The 26,523-nt window shown below is 37.5% G+C and overlaps 1 protein-coding gene across 3 annotated transcripts in view; it reads left to right on the forward strand.

The window, feature by feature from the left end:
• Window positions 1-3,425: 3,425 nt before the first annotated feature.
• Window positions 3,426-26,523, forward strand: part of LOC307173446 (cytoplasmic tRNA 2-thiolation protein 1) — a 28,683-nt gene continuing 5,585 nt past the window's right edge. Inside the window, exons 1-3 of one of the 3 annotated variants that reach the window (XM_079896579.1) lie at window positions 3,426-3,580; window positions 11,492-11,575; window positions 11,837-12,996. In XM_079896579.1, coding sequence (XP_079752705.1) covers window positions 11,845-12,936 — 1,092 coding nt within the window. In that variant the 5' untranslated portion in view covers window positions 3,426-3,580; window positions 11,492-11,575; window positions 11,837-11,844 and the 3' untranslated portion in view covers window positions 12,937-12,996. Of the gene's footprint in view, window positions 3,581-11,491; window positions 11,576-11,836; window positions 12,997-21,329; window positions 21,566-22,966; window positions 23,470-26,523 lie in introns of those variants that run through there. The other 2 variants (XM_079896580.1, XM_079896581.1) reach the window with 2 other exon arrangements.

The following is a 26,523-nucleotide window of genomic DNA, read 5'->3' on the forward strand; positions in this document are numbered from 1 at the left end:
GCTAGCATACGCTTCTAAGGGCATGCAGTGCCCGTTGGGTGTCAGAGCGCACTCCACAAGAGGCATGGCCTCTTCGTGGGCCTGGTCGAGTGGGATTGCCTTGCAAGATATTTGTACGGCGGCGGGCTGGGCCTCCCCCTCTACATTTATAAGGTTTTACAACCTAGAGGTTCCCGCCCTGCAGGCCAGGCTGCTGTCGGTCTAGTTAACCAGTATTGTCTGTCCTGATGCTATCAGCTCAGAATGCTGTGTCTGCTGAGCGCAGCTCAATGATCGACAGTGTAAAATAATAGCACAAAATGTGTTTGGGCAAATTGTGTAAGACCCACATTTCCCCATCAGTTCAGGCCGTACCCCGCCCTGTCTGTATGATGTAATAAGCGTCTAAGCGATGCTGCTATGTGTGGAAGAGTGCGGTTTCGCCCCTCCCTCTTCCCGGACTCCCTGTGAGTTCCCTGGGTGATTGTGTACTATATGAACCCCGGGCTTTCGCCCTTGGGTCTATGGTGTCAGATCCCTGCACGCACGGCATCTTGCATTGGGTCCCCTAGCGTAAGATATCTTACGCAGTACGAGAGACCTCTCGTACGAGAACGTACTCGGTTACTAACGTAACCTTGGTTCTCTCTAGAAGAGGGAACGAGTACTGCGTATCTTGCCGTGCATGCACACGCTCTGGTTGCTTCGATGATGAAAAACCAGATAATAGCTGCCTGCGAGCTGTATTTATAGGCCTAGACCACGCCCGGGATGTGATGCAGCGGGCGCAAAGCACCCTCATTGGGTCTGGCGTCATGCCAGGCCTCGCTCGATAGGCTGCTGCAGTTGCCGCAGAACAGCCAATAGGCGCGCGAGCTGCCTCGCCTATGTCTGTATGCTGCCGCAACGCGTTTTGCATTATTGAAAAATTAAGATAATTTTTGGCTTCAATATCTCGCGGAATAAGGATTTTCCCCTAGCGTAAGATATCTTACGCAGTACTCGTTCCCTCTTCTAGAGAGAACCGAGGTTACGTTAGTAACCGAGTACGTTTTATCCTATGGTTTTATCCCTATGGTTGTATCACAGCAGCCGAGATGTTCTGGGTTTAAAGCAATCATGAGATTATTATTTTTTTAATTCGTCGTTAAACTCATCAGCTATTTATTTTATAACCCTGGTTTAACGTTTTATTTATTCAAACACGTAACGTTAATCGTCCTACATCTAGTGATGGGCAGATCGAGGCTTCGTGAAGCAATGAAACAGTTGAACCAAATGTGCCATATTGTTTCGAGGCAATGAGGAAAGATTACTGCTCTCTCTTTCCAGTAAGTTAGTGGATCATGAGTTCTGGGCAAAAACGCATCGTTGATGTATTTTTTCACTTCCACTGTGGCATCAGCTGTAGCATTGTGTGTCTCATATGTAGACCTATAAAATGTATATTCACACAATATTATATTGACAATGAAGCTATTTTTAACATGATTGGCAGCTGTGATTGGGACATTAGGTTGTAGGGCATAGGGCTATGGATTTTCTAAACAGTGCCCCAAAAGTTTGTAATTATATTTCAATTATAATTATATTTCAAACAATGCCTTACTTAGATGGCCCAGCAGTGGCAGTAGCAGGCCTAGGTACAGGGGGAATGCCATCCTCTGCACCCTGCAAAATGGCAGGATGAGTGCTCCTCAAATGGCGCATCATGGAGGATGTATTGTTGCAGTAGGCTAGCTGCCGATCACAATACACACATCTCACTTTAATTAGGGTTTCTAAATGGAAACGCTCCCACACCACAGATGTACGGCATCTCTTCTGGGGAGCCTCCATTTGATCTATAATCTATCTAGATATGTAGCCTATCTATAATCTATCTATGTATCTAGATATGTATCAATAATCTATCTATGTATCTAGATATGTATCAATAATCTATCTATGTATCTAGATATGTATCAATAATCTATCTATGTATCTAGATATGTATCTAGATATGTACCTAGATATGTATCTATCTATAGCCTAATCTATCTATGTATTTTTATTTGTATCTATAATCTATCTATATATGTATCTATCTATTAATCTAGCTGTCTATATATATTTATATCTATGTATCTATTAATGTGTCACTATAGGCTACTCTGTCTGTCTCTAGCCTATCAGTCAATGTGTTGTGTAAATGTAACGTTAAGCCTAAATAGCCTATAACTAATCAAATCGCACTATATGTCACTATATCATAAAAAATCCGCTATCTCAAAATCAAACTCCTCTCACAAAAACCCACGAGGTCAATATGCGTTGATTTCACTTTTATACAGATGTGCGATTGTGTGGTCTGTCTGTTCCCGACCGTGTCAATCAAACGCTGATTCGGCGGACCACACCTGATGAAACACTAGTGAAACACTTCGAGGCTTCGTTTGGCCATAGTCACGTGACATGGGTGTTTTGAATCACGCTTCGGATCAGTATAGGCTTGTTTGAGATGAGCAAAATCTGCGCAGAATCGATCACCGGTGATCAGCGCGAGATGCATGAAATGTGTCCGAATGCGGTCCGCCTTGCTCTGATGTCATGCTGACGTATGTCAAAAATCTCTCGCGAGCGCAAGGCGCACCTGTCGGATTCTGCAGTCGAGCGCAGTTGCTCTCCACCGACTGCGCTGATCAAAAGCATGATGGGAAACGACTTGCTGACGACACAGCTTAATGTTCATTGGTTTAAACAACCGTGATGTATTGTTCTCTTTTAAAATGTTTGATTTTAAAACTCTGATATGTTTTATGTGTAGGCTATACGTTATGTGTGAATATTAACAGTGCGATCTCTAGGCTATTATGCAATGTAATTTTTATTAAAAAAAATATATAAAAACACATATGTCTGTATTAGAGAAAAAAAAGATTGATAAACATGTATTTGGAATGGAATTAAATAAGTAGGCTACTTTGTGTGTCTTGTTCATTATATTTATTTTCATATAAAAGCAACAGAACTTAAATTGCATCCAGTTTATTAGCAACACTGTGCATGAGCGTGAATCCCGCGATATCCATCTTTGATCTCACAGGTGTCAGATCCACTGCGAGAAGAGAGAACTGTCCGTCTTGCCTGCACTTTTTAGCGCAATTTTCCACCGGACAAATTGCGATTGTTAACTCATGATTTCTGTTCTGTGCGTCTGTGCGCACCAATCTTGCACTTCTATCTACTCCTCAACCAGACCACCTAGAGACTTCGGGTTTTCGGCATTATGTTAAGGAAGGTCTAATCTCGGGAACGCACAAAAAAAATCCAGGAAAAGATTTACTATCTCTTAGTGTTGTGATCCCATGAGGTGAGAAAATTGCGCTAAAACACTCACTGAGTTTTTATTACTTGTTTCACTCCTCCTCTCACTGCAGCCGCCTACTCTCGCATACAGTTCAGGCGAGGCAAGGCGCATCTCAAACAAGCCTAGTGTTTCGAAACATCTGCGCTTCGGGATCTCGCAAAGCTTCGGAACGACTGTTTCGCGTCAGCCATCCCTTACATCTTCACTCTTGTCTAAATGAATTGCACCCCGTAGGAAGTAGGCTACTTAAAGGTTTGTAGTTTATATTTGATAAGTTTCATAAAGTTCAACTGCTATTTTAGTGTTCAGTTTTTCTTGTGAAATAATATGTTCCTCTCTAAAATGATTCTGAAATGCTTCGATTTTCTTAAATACTGTCATATTCATGGATTTCTCGGCGACGTCATCACTGCTTGCGCACGCATCCAGGAGGCAGAATGCGCGGTCTTCGTACGGGAGTAAAGGGTTTAGTATTCATAATATATTTACATGCAGGCCTGTCTGTTGTGTTTTATCTGCTCATTTAAATTATATGTTGCAAGTAATTCCAAATCTAGGCAAATGGAAGAGTGGGACAGAAGGAGGAAGTTGTATGTTATATTCTTTCTATTCATAGGTTGCGCCTCACTGAAAAAAAATGATAGTTGAATTTACTAAAAATTTTCTAAGTTGAACTTAATACATTTTTATTAATTTATTAATTATTAATTAATGCATTTGTTTAAATGTAGCTAAAATCAATTGTGTGCAACCACTTACGATGAATTTTTTTTGTAAATTCAACTATCATTTTTATCATAAGGCTTGGCTTTAATGCCTTGCCTTTGACTAGGGTGCACATCTGACCTTAACACGCAAAAATCCGGTGCAGCATCAAAGTATTTGACGAGCTGCATGACCACATAGCACGTAGTTGTATGCATCAAGGGATTTGTACGCTCTAATCATTTCTCTTGTATACTTGGTGTCTGAATAAGATGTATATCAGGCCATACAATTGTTGGCCACTTCTTGTCATCCACAATCCAAAGATCGTCATGTATTGCGTAGGGATCCGGCAAGATCTCACCACTGCTGAGAGTAAGTTTTTTAATATAATCGCCACGGTCGGAGGTACTAAGGCTTCCCACATAATCCATCGTCAAATCTTTGATTTACAGTAAAGTAACGTTATATGTGTGCAGTCATGAAATGTTGCAGGCCGTAAAGTAACGTAAACAAGGTTAACATAAAAGTTAAATTCGGGCTCTAAGTTATAGATGCTGCACTGCTAACATTGGCTATACATTACTAACTTACTAACATGATAATTCATACATGCATCACAGTATGTCCGGATTTTGATTCGTAAACAGTTGGACGTTTTACATAATCTTGTATTAATATGAAACACAAACAAACAGATCCAACTCTGAAATTGCAGTTTATTATTGAGTCAACAAGAAATTACAAACAATGCGAAATCTACGTTAATTACAATGTTCTTTTACAGAACTCGGCATAACAGATAGCGGTTTATTGCCTCCTGGATGCGCGCGCATCCGGTATTGTTTATATACAAGAAACCCGTGTATTCATGCATACAGTTTCTGACAGAGCCATAGGGCATGTTGCAGGTTACAGTACCCAGTGAGCCAATGTATAGAAAAATAATGTAGGAACTAGATTTAAATATAAACATATACTTATAAAACGCTATTTAGGCTTCTGGAGTCGTTTTTGTGAGAAATTTTTACTTCCGCATTTGAAAACCGCCGAACCGGAAGTGACGTAACATGAGGGAGAGCGGTCAAAGTAAACAATAGGAAAGCAATGGATCGCAATGACAGCTCGGAAAGCTGGGGGAATTGTAGCCTAAATGTTTACTCGTATGATATATATAATTCATATATAAATGATATATATGATGATATCATATAATTATGAGCCTGATATGAAGCCAAGTGAGCAGGACAGGCCAGGATTAGACAGAACAACGGTGAGTTGTGGTGTGAGGAGAACAGGGCGAGAGAACAGTGTTAGCTTAGATGTATTCACGTTAGCCGACGATATGTATAACACTATGCTCAGATCACAATACTGTACATATTATTATCATCATGTATCAGGCAATAGCAAAGCTAGTATTTAGACCCTTAAGTTACCTGCATGTGTTGTGTGTGTCAGCCATTAGGAGACAGTTTCCAGAGGAAGAGGGACTTTATAAAGGCTTTGAATGGCCCCATTTGGTGACGATGAATAAAATAAATGATCACAATCACAACTGTCTTACTGTATAAAAACTTTATATGTAGAAACAGCCAACACAAACACTAAAGTCGGTTTGTACAGATTGAAAATGAATTATAGAACATAATATATTATATTTATAATAATAATAATAAGTGTCTGCTGCAGACTAATAACAAACACATAAATGCATTACATTACAAGTTTATGTAGGATATGTTAATGAATTAAATTAAGACAAGGCACATTTTCTAAAACAGATGTACAATAAGTGAGCTCTGAAGGATCCGTGAGCGTCATGTTTCCCGACGGCGGACCGTCACCGGGCGACCCGATGAAGGAGCCGAATTTCGACCCCCACCAAATTATTACCCCCCTAGTATTGGTAGGTTTAGGATTAGTTGTGGGGGAGGGGTTAAGATTAGGGGTGGGGAAGGATTAGGCAATCAGGTAGGCTACTGACTTCAACGAGGGGGGTAATAATTTGGCAGGGGGTCAAAATTCGGCACAACGGCGAACGACTTCCTCGTGTGACGTCATATGACGCGATGGTGAAAAAAAAGCGGTTTTCAACACGGTCAAGGAAACTGTCACGTTTTCTATTAAATTTGTGCCCTTATGTCTTGCAAAACAATTTTTAATCCTGCATTTACTTTTCATATGGTATTTTCATACAAGGTTATATTAATTTTGAAAAAAGAAAAAAACCTGCAACATGGGCTTTAACCCTTTCAGACACTGAATTTATTTGAGTTATTAGTTTGTTTAAATTGGCCATAAACTAGTTACAAACCCTTTAACAAATTGTGCATTGTGGTTTCTGCTTGTAATTAGTAGGATCAGGTGCATATTCAATCCAACAGCTATGCTTTATAGTTGTAAGTATTTGTATAAATGTTTATTCTTTAACATCGTTTGAATCAACCGTGCTGTATTGTGGTAATAAATATTAAAAATAACTATAATTCAGAAGGACCATCATCACCTGCTTTCCCCCAAACTAAACAACATTAAACATTCATGTTCATTAAATCGAAATATTCCTGCTTTAAACTTTTATGTCAAGTGCTGAAAGGGTTAAATCAGGGGTTTTCATCTTTTAGATTCCACTGATCCCAAAATATGATCATCATCGTCATCCTCAAATTTGAAAGGCAGATATATATATATATATATATATATATTTTAAATGCAAATCGATTAAATGCATCAAACATAAAGGTTTGTGTTTATATATTATGTGTCCATCTATCTATCATGTATATTTGTGTATAAAGTACACACACACATTTAGATTATGATATATATATACACACACTCATATATTATATAAACACAAAAACTCTGAATATGAATACAGGTATCCATCAGTATTGATTAATTGAGAAACCAAAATAAAATTATTCTTAACCCAGTTTGAGAAAAACAATGACTTATTTTTATAGATAATATCACAATTATTCCAAATAAAGTACCGGTGAGGACTAAACTTGTGTTTATAAATTAGGTGTCAGGCCAAAAGTGCTTGTTTATGAAAATTTGACAATTTAAGGGGCAATTTGGTGTAATTACATAACAATAGGAAAGGGAGACCACCCACCTTAGAGAAAACAAGACTAGGAAGAGTATTCCAGAATGAATCAGGGTTAGTTAAGTACTGTTTTAACCAATTTATCTTGAAAGTATAATTTAAAGAAGTCAAATCTAGAAAGTTTAGACCACCACGTTCATAATTATTAATAACCACAGACTTTTTAACATAATGCCTCTTATGCTTCCACAGAAAATCAAATATCATTCTATCAATATCTGCACATGCAGCTTTATCCACATATAAGGAGAGAGCAGGGTAAGTCATTCTTGAGATACCCTCAGCTTTAGCAATAAGAGTTCGTCCTCTCAGAGATAAATCTCTCTGTAACCATGAATTGAATTTCCTTTAAGCTTTCCCAACAACTGGGTCAAAGTTCAGTCTGCATCTGACTTTATCATCCTTATATGGATATACCCAGATAGGTCACCTGTGACTTAACTGGAATACCATAAAGAGAGAGAGAAGGACAGGTTTTAATAGCTAACAGCTCACATTTATTGAGATTTAAGTTTAAACCGGAAGCTTTAGAGAAAAATTTGATGTATTGGATTGCAATCGGAATCTGTAATTCGTCTTTTAAAAACAGGGTAGTGTCGTCAGCTAGCTGACTAATAAGTATATGTTTGTTGGCAATAGTAATACCTTGCAGATGAGTACTCCGAAGAAAGGAGGAAAGAAGTTGTGCAGCCACAAGAAATAAATAAGGGGATACAGGGCAGCCTTGACGAACTCCTCTTGACAATTGAAATCTAGGCGAGGTACCCGATTTATGGTTGATGGAACAGTTGGCATTATTATAAAGAGTTCTTATAAACTTGCAGAATGGATCACCAAACCCAAGCTTTTGGAGAGCTAGAAAAATAAACTCGTGTTCAAGAGAGTCAAAAGCGTTGTAAAAATCTACAAAAAGAATAAGACTGTCATCATCAATTAATTCGCTATAGTCTAATAAATCTAGAACAAGTCGGATATTGTTTGCTATGTGTCTTTTTGGCATAAATCCTGATTGAGTCTCATCAATAACTGAACTCAGAACACACTAAAGTCTTTTGGCCAAAGCCCAAGCTAATATTTTATAATCGTTATTAAGAAGACAGATTGGCCGCCAATTATCTATCAATGTTGTATCTTTTGTAGGTTTAGGTATCAGAGTTAAAAGCCCTTGAGTTAAGCTAGAAGGCAAAGTTTTTGACTGAATACTCTCCAAAAACATCTTTTGCAGGAACGGTGCCAATTCTTCAGCAAAGCTTCTATAAAACTCGGCCGTTAGGCCATCGGTTCCAGGAGATTTGTTATTTTTAAGGCCCTCAATCCCCTCAGTTACTTCAGTGATAGTTATAGTTTTATCACAGGCAAGCTGTTCATCTTTAGATATTGATTTAACCTCATTTAATGACTGAAAAAAAGGGAGTCCTTACAGTAATTAGATTTCTATAGTTTTGAATAGAAGTTACTACAAAAAGAGGCAATATCCTTAGAATTATCTGTCAAAATGCCATTGATTTGCAGAGAACTAATAGAAAGATTCCTAGAGTTGTGTTTTTCCATTCTAAAAAAATAAGCAGAGCTTTGTTCACCTTGTTCTAGCCATTTCCTCCTTGAACGAACATAAGAGCCTTCAGCTTTGTATTTATAAATATTGTCTAATTTCGATTGGAGCTCTGCAAGTTCTGATAGATCAGTTTCCGATAAGCTTCCCTGAATTTTGCTCTGAAGTGTTATGATCTTTGATATGACCTTCTCCCCTTCATTCCTTCTCTGTTTTGCCAAATTGCTGCTAAAATGTCTAATACACATTCCTACTTCATATTTTAACAAAACATTTTTCAGAAGAAGCTTTCACCCAGTAATATCGAATCAGAAAGGAAATTATTTTTTTCATTTAATCATGCTTAAGTAGAGATGAATTCATTTTCCAATAAGAGGCTCTAGAATTTGAGTGTCCTGTGGATAGAGGAGTAGAAAGAAGAATAGTGTGGTGATCCGCTAAGGGAGAGGGAAGAATACTAACCGAAACATTATAATCTTTGAAAGAGTATGGTACAAGCCAATAATCTAAACGAGAAAGTCTTGAGCGATTCTTGTTACCCCATGTACAGTATAAGATTTAGTATTTGGAAACTTCTCCCTCCAAATATCAACTAAATCCAACTTCTCCATGAACATTTTCAATTTTAAATTAGGAGAAGTAGGAAATCTATCAAGATTAATTTTCTGTGAGAAAATTAATTAAACATTAATTAAAAAATTAATTTTAATTTTAATAATTAATTAAAAAATTAATTATGTTAAAAATTCACGCGCTTTTGCACCACCTGCTGGTGAGGTCGACAGCAGATTGAGAGTATGCTCGGTAATCTACTGCTTTTCCAGCAGTTCCTTTGAATTTACTGTCTAATTTGAACCACTGAATTTGTGGAAGTGAATTTGCCAAGCGAAATGAAATGGACCGAAAATTGCCTGTTGAATATTATAGGTTGTATTTTTAAACAGTTTGAATATTTTGGAAGTGAAATATGAAAGGTGAATATGGATTATTGAATTTTTAATAATGAAAATGTGTTTGAAATGTTTTTAATTGAAATATTCACAGCTTAAATATTCAACCATGTTGAATTTCAGCCCATAAAAATGCAAGCCCTAAAAATACAGTGCATTAAAATGCAAGCATGGTTATTGCAATGCCTATTTTTTTTCAAGTAGTGCAATTCAACAGGCTTTTTGTTTCAAAAACATTTGACATTATTTTACTTCCATAAACCATAATAAAATTTTGTCTCCTATCTCATCAAGTAACAAGTCATTTTACCTAGAGGTATTATACCCATAAATGTTTACCAATAAAACAAATATATTAATAATACAAATTACCAAAATAAGAAAGTGCCCCATAGGATCTATATAACTCTGTAACACTGAACCTGTGAAATGGTTTTTCACTATCATAACACCAGCAGAATGTTCTGAACCATGAGCCATCCAAACCTCATTGCCCCATTGGTTTTTCCAAAAAGTAATGTCATTGGAAACAGAGTGAGACTCCTGGAAAAAGTAAAAGTCAGTTTTAAAAGCATACAAAAACAACGCTTTGCTCTTTACATTGTCATGCAACGCCCTGGCATTGAGAGAAACAATTGAAATAGACATTCAAAAGAACAGAACAAGAGATAATAGAACAAAAATACCAGTAGTAGAACCCTCAAGGGAAAAAAAGTGCATCGGTAGCTGACTAACTGTATACATGAAATGTCACACCCTTTATTTACACCCTGTCTGTATTTTTTGTCTTTTTTTTTCATGGAAGTTGTTGATCTAGATTAGCTGTTTCAAGTTTGTTTGCATGGAATTAAACTCTATACAGGTGCTGGTCATAAAATTAGAATATCATCAAAAAGTTGATTTATTTCAGTAATTCCGTTAAAAAAGTGAAACTTGTATATTATATAGACTCATTACATGCAAAGTGAGATATCTCAAGCCTTTATTTGTTATAATTTTGATTATTATGGCTTACAGCTTATGAAAACCACAAAATCAAAATCTCAGAAAATTAGAATATTACATAAAATCACACAGTAATTACACAGTAATCCCATGGTCATTGAACCAGGTTTTGGTTCTTTTGGCAGTGTGGGCCGGTGCAAATCCTGCTGGAAAATGAAGGAAGCATGAAGTGCTCTAAAAATGTCCTGGTCGACGCCTGCGTTGACTCTGGATTTAATAAAGCACAGTGGACCAAAGTCCTCTTTTCTGATGAGAGCAAATTTTGCATCTCATTTGGAAACCAAGGTCCCAGAGTCTGGAGGAAGAATGGAGAGGCACACAATCCAAGATGCTTGAAGTCCAGTGTGAAGTTTCCACAGTCTGTGTTGGTTTGGGGAGCCATGTCATCGGCTGGTGTTGGTCCACTGTGCTGTCCACTCAACGCAGCCGTCTACCAGGACATTTCCAGAGCACTTCATGCTTCTTTCAGCAGACAAGCTTTATGGAGATGCTTCCTTTATTTTCCAGCAGGATTTGCACCTGCCCACACTGCCAAAATAACCAAAACCTGCTTCAATGACCATGGTATCACTGTGTAATTACTGTGTGATTTCATGTAATATTCTAATTTTCTGAGATTTTGATTTTGTGGTTTTCACAAGCTGCAAGCCATAATCATCAAAATTATAACAAATAAAGGCTTGAGATATCTCACTTTGCATGTAATGAGTCTATATAATACACAAGTTTCACATTTTTAATGGAATTACTGAAATAAATCAACTTTTTGATGATATTCTAATTTTATGACCAGCACCTGTATAAGCTCCAATTTCCGAGTTTTTGTTTCCACCCAGAAAGGACGGTGTAGACTGGGGTTTGGAGAGCCTAGGGTTGCCAGCTGTCCCGTAAAATACGTAAGCGTATTCACTCTTAAAGCGGTAAGGAGTTGAGTTCACTATTCATTCCAAACGTTCTGTACAATTTGAGTCTTATATAATTGTGTGTGAGTAAAATGTTTTAGCCAGTTTAGTTTTTTAACTGCCTGATGTGCTGCTATTGTCTCAGACACAGTGCTACCTTATATTTCATTCAAACGTATTTTTGGAAGTCACTTTAACATTACTTTTATTATGGAGGCATTTGTTTTTATTCTTGTTTATGTTCAAGGCTGATCACTTCCTTTTCATTAATATTTTCAGATCAGAAAATGTCACAAACAAATGGTTCATTGCTGGGTCGTCTGATGTTGGCTGGTATCATCTCTCTGAGCATCATGTTTTTCTGTTTTTCACCTCCAAAAAACTGTCCTCTTCCACTTCCTAGACCTGAACAAAACAAGTCTGCCGAGAGCAAGAGTTCTCTTCCTTATGCAGTAGAAGACAAACCTGTTCTTTTGATATGGATCTGGCCTGAAAATCACAGGTTTGACTTCAATGTTTGCAAAACAATTTACAATATCGATGGTTGTCAGTTGACGGATAATAGATCTCTCTACAGCAATGCAGACGCTGTCTTCCTTTTTCACAAAGCCATTAGTTGGGACCTGACCAAACTTCCTCCATCTCCTCGTCCTCCGTTCCAGAGGTGGATTTGGTTTCATGTCGAATCACCGACCAACACTCACAAAAAAACAGGTCTGGAAAACCTGTTCAATCTCACTCTCAGCTACAGACAGGATGCTGATATTCCTGTACGGATGAAATTAAACACCAGGAAGAAACCAGATGAGGAGTTTGTAATTCCCAAAAAGGACAAACTGGTGTGCTGGATTGTGAGTAACAATGGTGCCAGATCAGGTGTCGGCACAAGGAACAAGTTTTACCAAGAACTCAGCAAACACATCCAAGTGCATCTGTTCGGAAAGGCTTATGCAACATTTCTTAGTTATGACGAATACTATCCTACCCTAGCTAGCTGCAAGTTTTACCTTTCCTTTGAGAACTCCATCCACAAGGACTACATCACTGAGAAGTTAAATGGGCCGCTTGCTGCAGGAACCGTCCCTGTGGTTCTGGGTCCTCCCAGAAGAAACTATGAAAACTTTGTTCCCGGCGATGCCTTCATTCATGTGAATGACTTCCCAGATGCAAAGTCACTAGCAGAATATCTGCTTCAGCTGGACAAGGACGATGAAGCATATCGCAGGTTCTTTAACTGGAGGAAATATCTCTCTCCAACTCCTCATTTAATACTAAAAACCCAAGAGTTTATTCTGCCTATTTGCACTGCCTGTGACCATATAGCACAACACAGAGAATATAAAGAAGCTCATGATATTTATAAATGGTATTTCAATTAAAGTCACCTCAGATTTTGGAGTTTGTTAAAAAATAGTGATTAATTTTTCTACATGTATTTTTTTGATAATCATTAAGGGCCAAGCTCTGAAAGTAGGCACCTCTTGAAATCGTTAGCGTTCCTATTATTATTATTATTATTATTCCGTATGTAAGTCTATGGCAGCCCATAGAACCGCTTGCGGGAAAGTTATGAAATTTGGCACACTGATAGAGGACAGTCTGATCAGTCACCATAGTAAATTTGGAGTCTCTAACTCAATCCCTCTAGCACCACCAACTGTCCAAAGCAAAGTTTCGCTCATGTTTATGCTAATAACATTTGAACCGTAAAGGCTAGAAACAAAAATCTTGTGTCCTCTGATTACGTGTCTCAAGCCGATCATTTTCTGTCATGGAAATCTTTCCGCCATTTTGAATTCCTTTTTGAACTCCTCCTAGACGGTTGGTCCGATTTTCATGAAAATTTAAGCAGATCATCTTCAGACTATGCTGACAAAAATTTATGGAATTCAAGTTGATTCATCAAACCATTCTCAAATACCGCGCAAACTAATTGTATGTAGCGCTTGTAAAAACAGACTTAAGGCTGTATGTCTGCAACGCTTTATCTTATTCAGACAAAACTTGGTACATGTCATCACAAGCATGACCTGAGGTGACATGCTGCGCAGCACCACCTACTGGTCCGTAGATACGAAAAATGGCTCTTTTTGCTTATAACTTCTGAACGATTTGTCCAAAAATAATAAAAGTGGTCTCGTTAGATACAGGGCATCATGCCGAGTCGACGAGTCATGCCGAGTTAGACTAATATCTAATTTTCCCATATTGGCCATTTTGGATGTCGGCCATTTTAAATTTTGTACTAAAATGCTGTATTTTATGAACGGATGAACATAGCGTTACGAAACTCTCTATGGGTCGTCAATACAATGCCCTGAAGGAGCCTGAGAAGTTTCAAACCACCTAGTGGTAAAATTTATTTTTCAAATACTTAAAACTCTAGGTGTGGTGGACTTATTTTCACACGAGATAGGTTCCTGAATCTTTGCCGAGTCCAACGATACCAAACATGTTAGGTTTCGCCTTACTGTTCGTGTAGCGTTGTGATTTAGCACTTAAAAAACATTTGCCAATGTCTTCGAAACCCTTAGACCGATCGAGACGAAACCATCGTAGGAAGTTTGGAAACATAGGTCGTTGGCTTTATATGACTGCCCAAATGATATTTTCACCAATTTTGACACACACATGTATGGGCTCACTCTGAGAACACAAAAAAAGCGGTGGAACTGCACCACTTGGTGGCGCTATAATAGAACAAAACAAGGACATTGCCATTAATTACAATATAATATCATGATATTAAATTTAAATGCTACACTTTACGAATGCATTGTGGCTCTTCAGCTATCAGGTTAACCATAAGCTACATTAGCATTAAGATAGCTTAGCATGCTAAATTGGTTAACATGCTTTTGTGTGCTAATTCTTACACTGAAGTCTCTCCTTGTTTGGTAGGTCCCGTCCCAGTTTGGTAGGTTAGCGTCAACTGAGTGGTGCAAGCTGCTAAACCACGTGTCACGAGCCCCGAACCATTCAGGTCGTGGGTTTGAATCCTGTGTGGCACATGCCCAGACCACAATATAGGTACAGTGGCCAGAAGTGGTGCAAAGATGAGTTAGTTCCAGACATGGTGACTATATGAGAAGGAACTCAATAAATAAGACATGTGGTGCATATAAAAATTATTAATTTTGAGTTGATTCTCACTTGAATTATGGAACATAGGCATCTTAATGAATGCATGTCTTCCCAGTGGCGTGACAGGCATCTGATCCAGAGATAGTGGGTTCAAGTCCCGTGTGGAACGACTTTAGAAAAATTGTGTGGAATATTGTGTGATTTTGATTCCTTTATTATTCAATTGTACTATCTTTCTTTCTCTTGGATTAGAAATACGTATGTTTTTGTTCATTCTGTGTTCATTCTCATCTGAACTTCTGTTCATTTTGAGTTAATTTTCACCTGCACTTCTGAACCAGCTGTTTATTCATGTTCAATCTGCACTGCTTCAGGGGCTTGGCCCCGTATCGCTGCTTGCAGCTATATTTTCTAATTAGTTTTATGACTGATCACTTGTGTAATGATGTAAAAACGAAAAAAGAAATGTCCCTTTTTTAGGATACTGTATTTTAAAGATCATTTTGTAACCCAGATAAGCTTTACAGATCTTTATTGTATAGTGTTTTTCATACTTGTTCAATGAATCAATTTATTAAACAAACAATTATTGCACATGCATGTGTGGAAGGTTTACACTTTTGGTTTACAGGCGGAAGACAATTAAAATCACAGATACAATAGCTTAGGAAACCAAGGAGACGTTTCTACTGTCTCTGAAATACACCAGGAGAAAGATGCCCAGGGTCCCTGATCTCCTGCATGCAGGCCCAGACTGGCCATCGGGAGCACCGGGAGAATTCCTGGTGGCCTGGCGACTAATAGAGTGCCGAAGTTATGACTTCACTTTGTAGGCCAAAACGCGGAAGTGAGTTAGCATTTTAGCACTTCCGGTTCCCTCGCCCTAAAGTCTATGGGTTTTTTGAATGGGTTTTTGCTAAATCGCCTGAAATAAGGTCTGTGGTTAACAAAGCCTCTAAATATTTTCACGTTTTGATCTATGACATAAAACACACCAGTTATAACCTGCTTGTGATTTTTTAAACTGTATTGTGTCTTAAAAACGGTGGTTGCTAACAAGTTGCTAAAAGGGACTACATCCTTTGGCGGGGACTTTAGACGTCATCATGACAAACAGAAATCTCTCACTAGCCCGCGTTTCAGCCTCACGTTCTTAGAAGTTTACCTTTCAGTTAATATACATAACGTTATATATTTAGTCTTTTCAAATTGTAGTTTTTCCAAATATTGTTGTACACAGAATTCTGTGATATTAAGGTAACCGATTACCAGTTCTTTATTTCTGTGGAAAGACTGTAGCGTCGTTTCTCGGTCAACTATAAATCAATGACTTTTCAACACATTCAGCGATCGCCCGGTAAACCAAATAGCAATGCTTAATAAATCATAAAGATAACTATAGTAGATCAATGTTGTTCCAATATTGTTGCTATCAACATTAATAACATCAGGTTTTCATCTATATGGTAATGGTGATTCAACATTTATTTTGCATTGAAATTTCAATATCAACCATAATGATGATTCAGATGGAAAAACAATGTTTATTCAATGTTGGCTTGCTGTCTGGGTTCATACTCCCTGAGACAGGATAGCGCTGATGTGCCTAAAAATGTTCCACCACCCATGGATGAAGAGGAGGAAATGGCTACACAATTTATGGTTTACTTATTTTATGATAATAAAGATGTTTACTACAACTCTTGCTGTAAGGCAGGGATCAGCAACTCCGGTCCTGGAGGGCCACTGTCCTGCAGAGTTTAGCTCCAACCCTAATTAAACACACCTGAACAAGGCAATCAGTGTTTTCAGGATTACTAGATAGATACAGGCAGGTGAGTTTTTATCAGGGCTGAAGCTAAACTCTGCAGGACAGTGGCCCTCCAGGACCGGAGTTGCTGATCCCTGCTGTAAGGTTTATGTGGCTCAGTGATTAGAGCATTTTGTTAACTGTGCAAAAGGTTGCGAGTTCAATTCCCAGAGAACACGATATGTATAGCCCGAATGCACTGTAAGTCGCCTGTCTGACAAATACCAAGAATTAAAAGTGTAACAATTGTATACTACTTGTATAGCCTACTATTGTAACTACACTCCAGCAAGCTCACAGTAATGTGAATGTGAGATAAAATTTACTACACTGGCTCTCACATTGGGGCTTGTGGATTACCAGGTAAAAATATGTTAACAAAATGAGTATATATGGTTTATTTAGGGAACTGTTACAGTTTTGTGTTTCTGAGTTCTGTTTTTGTATCTGTTTCTGTGATCCGTTTCCCCCTGTCTTCTGTTGATTTTGGTCTAGTCCTGTTTTTCCCGGTCTGTTTTATGATTTCATCCGTGTCACCTGTTCTGCCCTCGTTAAGTCTTGTCAGCTGTGTCTTGTTCCCTGATCTGTTCTCCTGTGTATTTAAGCCCTGTGTTTTCCTTCAGTGTTTGTCGGTTCTACGTTGATGTATAGTGTGTGTACTGCCCGTTGTTCCCGTGTTTAGAGATCTTTGGATTTAAACTCTTGAATTGAACTCTTGAACTCCTTCTACCTGCACCACACCTGTAACAGGAACATATGGTTTAATTATAATATATTATAATAAGCATTTGTTGATGCTATTGGACAATTCTCTTTAAATTCAACATATATAATTATATACAAGTTAATACAACTATTATATTAAATGTTTGGAATTGAACTGTGTTATGCTTGTTCAGAGATTATTTGTATAGTTATCTCAAATACATAGAACACTATTATAACTCCTCTGTCTCTCCCTAGTTTTACTTACTCGATTAACCTTGTCCCTCATGCTGGCCCTTACAATACCGGCAAGTAAACCAGCATCTAAGCTGCACTGTTCATGTCCAGATTTATAGTGGTTCTCTCCTCGATCTATGGTTTTTCTATCGTCTAAGAAAAAGGACATAAGATTGGAAATTGATACGGCCATAGCTATCGTTAGTGCTTCTGAGATGGTAAAAGCGCGTTTTTTTTCTGGCGAATTAGCAAATGGTATGCAAAAATACAGTCAAACATAATACAGTGAAAGATAATCTTAAAGTTTATTTGGGGCACAATGATCAGGCATAATAATCTTAATCACAAAGAAAATATTATTAAGGTTTATATAAACTAACAAAATAATAAACGAATAAATAAAACATTAACAAAAGATAAAAAATAAAAAAAATCTCAGAGAGGCACGCATAAACAAAATTAGTTTCTAACATTTTTGGAAAAAACGAATGGGCAATATTTCTCATGAAAAAGTGGATAAGTGTTCATACCATAGGTTCATACTATGGACTGTAAAAAATAGGTTCATACACAGCGCAGATCATAATGAGCGAGCGAGTGAGTTTTTTAAATAAAGTTTGAGGAAGCTTGATGATGACGTTGATCCGCGACCATGGTGTGCTGTAGTGCTGTAGTCCGTTTATAGCCTACCGTTAGCATTTTATATCTGACGGCTTTATTTAGGCTTCAAAATGTATAAATTTTGGATTAACTTGTAAAGATTATCTTGATAGACAAAACGTGTAAGGGTCACAACTCTTTGTTGAACACAGATCTTATTTTTTGCGATTTTACAAAAGTCTATGGGGAAAATGCATAGCTTTTTGATCGAGGGAACCCATGCGCCGCTAACTTCCGGGTTGTCCTACAAAATGACGTCATAACTTCGGCACTCTATTTGGCCTGCTGCCAGCCAGCGTTTTTAAAAAAAATTTTTTTTTTATAATTTATTTATTTATTAATATTATTATCATTGTTATTATTATTATTATTATTATTATTATTTATACTACTACCTTTACCATTGATCATTTTCGAATTCGTCATTCAATGAAATTATTATTATAAAATAAAATCATGAATCTGTTAGTCTTGACTGGCAAGGCTACGATTCGACTTTAAGCCTCAGCCAAACGGTTAAACAGAAAATGCAGTGAGCAACTCCCGATGATGGAGAGAAAACGGCCAGGTGGAGCAGAGAGGGAAAGGACAACGAAAAAGAAAGCACTCAGAGAACAAGCATCAAAATTATGTAAAATGAATGACCTGTTCAGAGCTTCAAGTGCAGGTCATTTTCATCTGTATATACTGTACCTTTTTCTTCGTTAAATTAGTATTGAAATGCTAGCATATGTAAGCGGTATAGCGCCCCTATTATCGTCACTCAAAATACTGTATGCTAAATAGGGTTGGGTACCGAAACTCGGTTCCAATAGGGAACCGGTTCCGACGTAAACGGTAGTAACCAGACCGAATAAGAACGAAACTTTCGGTGCCTGATTTCGGTGCCTGACGTTTTTTACCGCCCCCTATAAAACATCTCGCGGCACGAATGATCCAATAATAAAACATCTCCAGTTAACCAGCAGAGCGTTCATTTAGTTCGTTTGTTAAATAAGAGATCTAGCGCTGAAATGTGTTTTTTAAATCAAGTGATCAAAGTGCTCGTTGCAGCTGCGATCAGTGGCGCTGATACAGTGTTTTCTCTTGGCTCGCGCACACACTTGGCTTCACTCTGACGCGCGCTTCAATACGTTGCGGAGATCGATCTATTTATAAGGCGCCGTCTATATGATTATGTGCGCGGAGAGTTTGTGTGTGCGTGCTCGCGTCTCAGATGAGTATGTGCGCGGAGAGTTTGTGTGTGTGTGTGTGTGTGTGTGTGCTCGCGTCTCAGATGAGTATGTGCGCGGAGAGTTCCGCGCGTCTCGTGTGTGTAGAGTTTGCGTGTGTGTGCGTGAGCGACTTTAGAAGTTGTGCATTTCATATGTATTAGTTTGAGCATTCAGCAGTATACATGTATGTGTGACTACCTAGTGTACGTGTATGCAAGGGTTTCATATGTGCGTGAATGAAGTTTGATTTAAGCCCTAGACGTCGCCTCATATCTATTCGTTCTGGTGAAATCTCAAAATATAATGGACACAAAGTGTCCCTGCTTGATATACAACCACTGATGAGCATAATCGGTTTAAAAAAAAAAAAAAAAAAAAAAAAACTACGAATGCGGATTAGAACCCAAAACCTCTGACACGCTTGACTAAAGTTCAAGTTCAGCTGCCAGTGTTCCTCTTCGGGTAAGTCTAGTATTTTAATGCCAACTGCAAATCTTGAATATCAAGTATGAAGTATATCAATATCAAGTATATTTATATGGCTATACTGTGTGTTAAATATTTCTGCTCAGTGTCAGATATTTCTCTGTTTTGTAAAAGTCATAATATGAGAAAACAAAATTTTGATCTTAACTCAAGTGTTTTGTGCTACATCAGTAGCTTTTTAAAGGGCACAATTTTTCATTTAATCAGAAATCAGAAAATCTTTTTCAGAAAAACAGACACACAGACACACAGACACACAGACAGAGGTATTATTTTTTTGATAAAGTGTGTGCGGTTTAGTTTTCTTAAGTACCGTTTCAAGAACCGTTTAAGCACCGGAACCGTTTGAAAAATACCGAGTAGGTACTGGTATCGGATAAAACCCAACCAATACCCAACCCTAATGCTAAAGGAGATGAATATCATTTAGTGTAAAGTTACATTAGTAATTTAGCAGGCAAATATTAACATTTATGTACTGGGAGCAGGGAGACAGGAGTGATGCAGACATCAACAAAAAATAATGCAATAACATTTTATTAGGCAATTTAGAAAATTATGTCTGCTCATTTGTGAGGTTTAAAACGTTTTTCCTTTCCTTAAGTGAATATACCGTTCAAGAGAAAGCCTTTAATTATTTTACACGGCCCCAGCCTAAGGATTTAGACCAATAAATGTAATTTAGGAAAAAATAGGGTTGTCCGTGTTTCTAAATTTTATTTGGGTGCATAGGATGGGCCTGGATGGGTGTAGGATTTCCCGGCCTGAAATTGTGTCCCAGTCCGGCCCTGCCTGCATGAACATGTTATAGTCCTGCGGGAGGAGGAATGAGGACTGCAAATGTGAACAGAGCAATACACACCAATGTGTGTAATGTAAGACGCCTAAGACAGAGCTACAGGTCTGGGACAAACCATGTGTGATCATGTGTCCCCGCATATTGACCTGATATTGACCCCCGCTCTGCTCAGAGACTCATTATTCAATGTCTGACTGAAACTTGTTCGGTTTATGTCTCAGTTGTTAAATCACAAATATTTAAACATGTTAAGAGAAATTTGCTGGAAATAAAGCAGTTGAAAGTGAGAGGACATTTCTTGAGTTTATATATATTTTTCATGTCTTTCATTGTTGCCTGGTTGTTCTGTAATACAAATGTTAACAAATAAAGACGCATACAGACTAATACTGACTCATCCTTGGTTGCGGTAGCAACTTGTTAGCATCTATTTAAATCACACTGTTTTTATTATATAGCCTATTATATTATATTATATTATATTTACTATTATTATATTATAATTAGGCAGTGTCAAGGAATAAGGTAGGCTATATATACAGTCTTTGAAATTTCCAACCTTCTTGCATCGACTATTTTGCACTGCTTAAAATATTTATTTACTATTTACACATGGTCTAAAAATTTATTTACACTGGCAAACGTATTGTACATATAATATTGAATACAATTTTTTTAAAACTGCTACCTCATAATCATAACATTTGTACGTTTTTGACATAAAAGTTCAAATTTAAACTCTTATGCCAGGACAAAAGAGGGCGCCAAACTCAAACAGTCAAACAGGAAGTGACGTGCTTGAAACGTGTTTTATCCCTATGGTTGTATCACAGCAGCCGAGATGTTCTGGGTTAAAAGCAATCATGAGATTATTATTTTTTTAAATTCGTCGTTAAACTCATCAGCTATTTATTTTATAACCCTGGTTTAGCGTTTTATTTACTCAAACACGTAATCGTCCTTCATCTTCACTCTTGTCTAAATGAATTGCACCCCGTAGGAAGTACTTAAAGGTTTGTAGTTTATATTTGATCTGTTTCATAAAGTTCAACTGCTATTTTAGTTTTCCGTTTTTCTTGTGAAATAATATGTTCCTCTCTAAAATGATTCTGAAATGCTTCGATTTTCTTAAATACTGTCATATTCATGCATACAGTTTCTGACTGTTCTTTAACCCTTTCAGACACTGAATTTATTTGAGCTATTAGTTTGTTTAAATTGGCCATAAACTAGTTACAAACCCTTTAACAAATTGTGCATTGTGGTTTCTGCTTGTAATTAGTAGGATCAGGTGCATATTCAATCCAACAGCTATGCTTTATAGTTGTAAGTATTTGTATAAATGTTTATTCTTTAACATCGTTTGAATCAACCGTGCTGTATTGTGGTAATAAATATTAAAAATAACTATAATTCAGAAGGACCATCATCACCTGCTTTCCCCCAAACTAAACAACATTTAACATTCATGTTCATTAAATCGAAATATTCCTGCTTTAAACTTTTATGTCAAGTGCTGAAAGGGTTAAATCAGGGGTTTTCATCTTTTAGATTCCACTGATCCCAAAATATGATCATCATCGTCATCCTCAAATTTGAAAGGCAGATATATATATATATTTTACTAGCGCTGTCAAATCGATTAAATGCATCAAACATAAAGGTTTGTGTTATGATATATTATGTGTCCATCTATCTATCATGTGTATTTGTGTATAAAGTACACACACATTTAGATTATGATATATATATATATATATATATATATATATATTTACACTCATATATTATATAAACACAAACTTTTATGTTAGATCTGCTTAATTGCGATTAAATGATTTGACAACGCTAATTTTTTTTTACATTTAAATGCCAACTTTATACTGAAAAAATGCATGAAATATTTTTTGGAAAGTATTTAGTGTATATTATGTTATGTTTTTTTATATTCACTATAATACTGTACTAGATGTATTATTTATTTCTTTGAGTCTGTTTTTTTTTGTAAATCAATTTATTTATTTTAATCATTTTATTTTAGTGACCTAATTAGTTCCTTTAGTCTTATTTTTTTATTATTCATTTATTTGTACATTTTAAACACTTTTTTTCTCTAAACGTTGCCACGAACCCATAGCACTTCCTTGCAGTGTATGTATAAAAAATATTTATAATATTTTTTTTCACAGTATAAATTTAGAATTTATACACACACATGTATGTATGTATGTATGTGTATATATATATATATATATATATGTATGTATGTATGTATGTATGCGCCTTTTAAATTAGCAGACGTTGGTATTTTGAGGACAGTGGCATCTAAAAGCTTGAAAAGCCCTGGGTGAAAGATCAGTTTAGCATGTGTTTTGATGAGTTCGGCTCTGATATGACTCTGAAATGCTCTGCAGTGTCGTCATGCCCGTCCAGTGCAGTAACTGCGTTCAGAGACGGGCCGTGCTCAAGCGGCCCAAGACTGCACACTCCCTCTGCAAGGACTGCTTCTTCTGGGCTTTTGAGGAGGAGATCCATCAAACCATCACGTCTGCTGCACTCTTTAATCACGGGGAGACCGTGGCCATCGGTGCCTCGGGCGGGAAGGACTCGACCGTCCTGGCCCATGTGATGAAGCTCCTGAACGAGCGCTATGGGTATGGGCTGAACCTCCTGCTGCTGTCGGTGGATGAGGGCATCACGGGTTACAGAGATGATTCCCTGGAGACGGTGAAGAGGAACCAGCAGCAGTATGAGCTGCCGCTGAAGATCGTGTCTTACGAAGAGCTGTACGGCTGGACGATGGACGCCATCGTGAAGCAAGTGGGCTTGAAGAACAACTGCACTTTCTGTGGTGTGTTTCGCAGGCAGGCGCTGGACCGAGGAGCCATGATGCTGAAGGTGGACAAGATCTGCACAGGCGAGTAATGTCTTTTCCAACATGTGTTTATGAGACCTTCTGCGAGACAAATGATGTGTTTCAGAGTTAATACATTGCATTGTGCCTTCTCAGGCTTAATTAATACACTTAAATAAATGCATCCTCTTTAGAGAATTTAATTCTCACATTTGAGTTTTTGTTACACATTTCCATTTTTATTCATTTACATTGGGGTAATTCTAAGACCATCCTCTACTGACGAACAATACTAAACATTAGACAAAGTTAAAATAAAAGAGAGCAGACTCAAAATTTTCCTTAAATTCACTTCTTGGAAGGATGTTGATGTCATTATTGATATATGGATAGTTCATCGGTTTAGACAGCTAAAGTATATATAGAGCCATTAAAGTCAGAATGCTAGCTTTTGATTTCATATATTGTGTTTTTTTTTGTGTAAAATGGGGCATATTTTAGGACCATTTTCATCACAGTCAAGCATGCAATTATTGCAAGTAATGCAAAAAATATATGATTTTTATTGTTTAATTTTTTTATTGTGTCATTTTTGTCGTACTGCCTTTATATATGCTCATTTAAATTAAAACTAAAACTGGCAATTGTTTAATTGCTTTCAAAAACTAATATTAATGTTCTTAAAATAGGCATTTTTGTACTACCGTTCAAAAGTCTGGGGTCAGTAAGATTTTTAATGTTTTTGAAAGAAGTCTCTTCTGCTCACCAAGGCTGCATTTATTTGATTAAAAAATACAAACAAAAAGTCATATTGTGAAATATTATTACAATTTAAAACAGCTGTTTTCTATGTGAATATACAGCAAAGTGTCATTTATTCCTGTGATCAAAGCTGAATTTTCAGCATCATTACTCCAGTCTTCAGTGTCACATGATCCTTCAGAAATCATTCTAATATGATGATTTGATGCTCAAGAAACATTTCTGATTATTATCAATGTTGAAAATAGTTTTTTACATTTTTATTTCATGATGCTATGATGATGAATAGAAAGTTCAAAAGAAGAGCTGAAATCTAAAGCTTTTGTACATTAAACACTACTGTTCAAAAGTTTGGGGTCAGTAAGAATTTTATTTTTGGGGGAAAGAAATTAAATAAATCAATACTTTTATTCATCAAGGATGAGTTAAACTGATCAAAAGTTACAGTAAAGACATTTATAATGTTAGAAAATATTCTATTTTAAATACATGCTGTTCTTTTGAACTTTCTATTCATCAAAGCATTTTGAAAAGAAATTGTACACAACTGTTTTCAACATTCAAAATAATAATAAATGTTTCTTGAGCAGCAAATCATCATCATCAGAATGATTTCTGAAGGATCATGTGACACTGAAGACTGGAGTAATGATGCTGAAAATTCAGCTTTAATAATAATAATAATAATAATAATAATAATAATAATACATTTTATTTATTTGGCGCCTTTCTGGACACTCAAGGTCGCCTTACAAGAAGGTTCATTAGAACAAACTAAAAACTTAACTAGGGTAAAAACTAGCATAAAAACAGGTTAAAATACATCAGTTAAAAGCAGTACAGGAGGATAATGCAGTAGTGGTCAGAGTAAGTAGGCTTGTCTAAACAGATGAGTTTTGAGTGTGGATTTGAAGTGTGGGAGTGAGTCAGAGTTGCGGAGGTCAGGGGGGAGAGTGTTCCAGAGCTGGGGAGCAGAGCGGCTGAAGGGCCTACTCCCCATGGTGACGAGGCGGGCTGGCGGGACAATGAGATGGAGAGAGGAGGAGGAGCGGAGAGAGCGGGCAGGTGTGGCAATATGAATGAGATCAGTTAGGTATGGAGGGGCGAGGTTATGGATGGCTTTGAAAGTGAGGAGCAGGATTTGTAGTGGATGCGGTGTGTGATGGGGAGCCAGTGGAGCTGTTGGAGGACTGGGGTGATGTGCTTAAAGGAGAACTCCGGTCAATTTTAACATAGAGCTCATTTTTTTGTAAATTTGGAGTGCTGTCAATACAGAGAACAACGACAAAAATCGGTGTTGCCTACACCGTGTTATCCTCTTTTTAAAATTTGCACCCTGTTGACTTCAATGGGGCAAGTTTTAAACCTGCTTTTAGCCTCTTAACATCCTTGATGTGTCATTACAAGTGTACAGGTCATGTGAGTGATTCCTTCAGAGTCAACACGGGTGAATCTGACTGCAGTAGATGTGAAAGATATGTATAAAAGTGATGTTATTTCAGCCAGCGCTCATACCTGTATTTACATCTTGTTTTCGGTCGAAGTCCACAGTAGTCGATTGTCGAGTTCACGCGCGTGATCATAGTAACTAAACCTATGCGCGTGAACTCGACAATCGACTACTTTGGACTTCGACCGAAAACAGGATGTAAATACAGGTATGTGCGCTGGCTGAATTATTATCATTTTTATTCATATCTTTCACATCTACTGCAATCAGATTCACCCGTGTTCACTCTGAAGTAGAGCCCTGCACGGGCCAAAAACTCCAGCCCTAACCCGGCCCTGGCCCGTGGTGTTCAAGCCCTACCCGACCCCAGCCCGACAACGCCTGCAATTTTTTCAGCCCGAACCTGACCCGACCCGAGACCAACATCAATCACTTTTAAGCTCTCTCTCTGACACGCGCGCGCTCTTTGATGCGCTCTCTCTCTCTCTGACGCGCGCTGTCTCTGCTACACACGCAAACACACACGTCACACGCTACTAAGAGGTAAACTTTTATTATAGGCCTGAAACATCATGCCCAAAAATATTGGACAAACTGTCCATTACACAGAAGCATAAACATGAAGGGAGAATATAGTGCTACGGGATCAAACCGCAAAAATAAGTAAATAAACGGCCTACCTTTCTTTGCTTTTCAACTCCCCACCATCCAACTTCTCCTTGATGCCCTGCATGGTCAACTGTCAGTGTCACCTGTTTAATGCACGTGAGTGACGCGCGTCGCGAGTGCGTGTATGTATACGTGTTGCGCTTGTGTTACATTCTTAGGCGATGTATAATATTTATAATAATCAATATAACAATATTTCATAGACACTTTGTGACGTGTGCTCTGCTGCACGTTAA

This window comes from Squalius cephalus (genome assembly GCF_949319135.1).
Source record: "Squalius cephalus genome assembly, chromosome: 16".
Taxonomy (NCBI): domain Eukaryota; kingdom Metazoa; phylum Chordata; class Actinopteri; order Cypriniformes; family Leuciscidae; genus Squalius; species Squalius cephalus.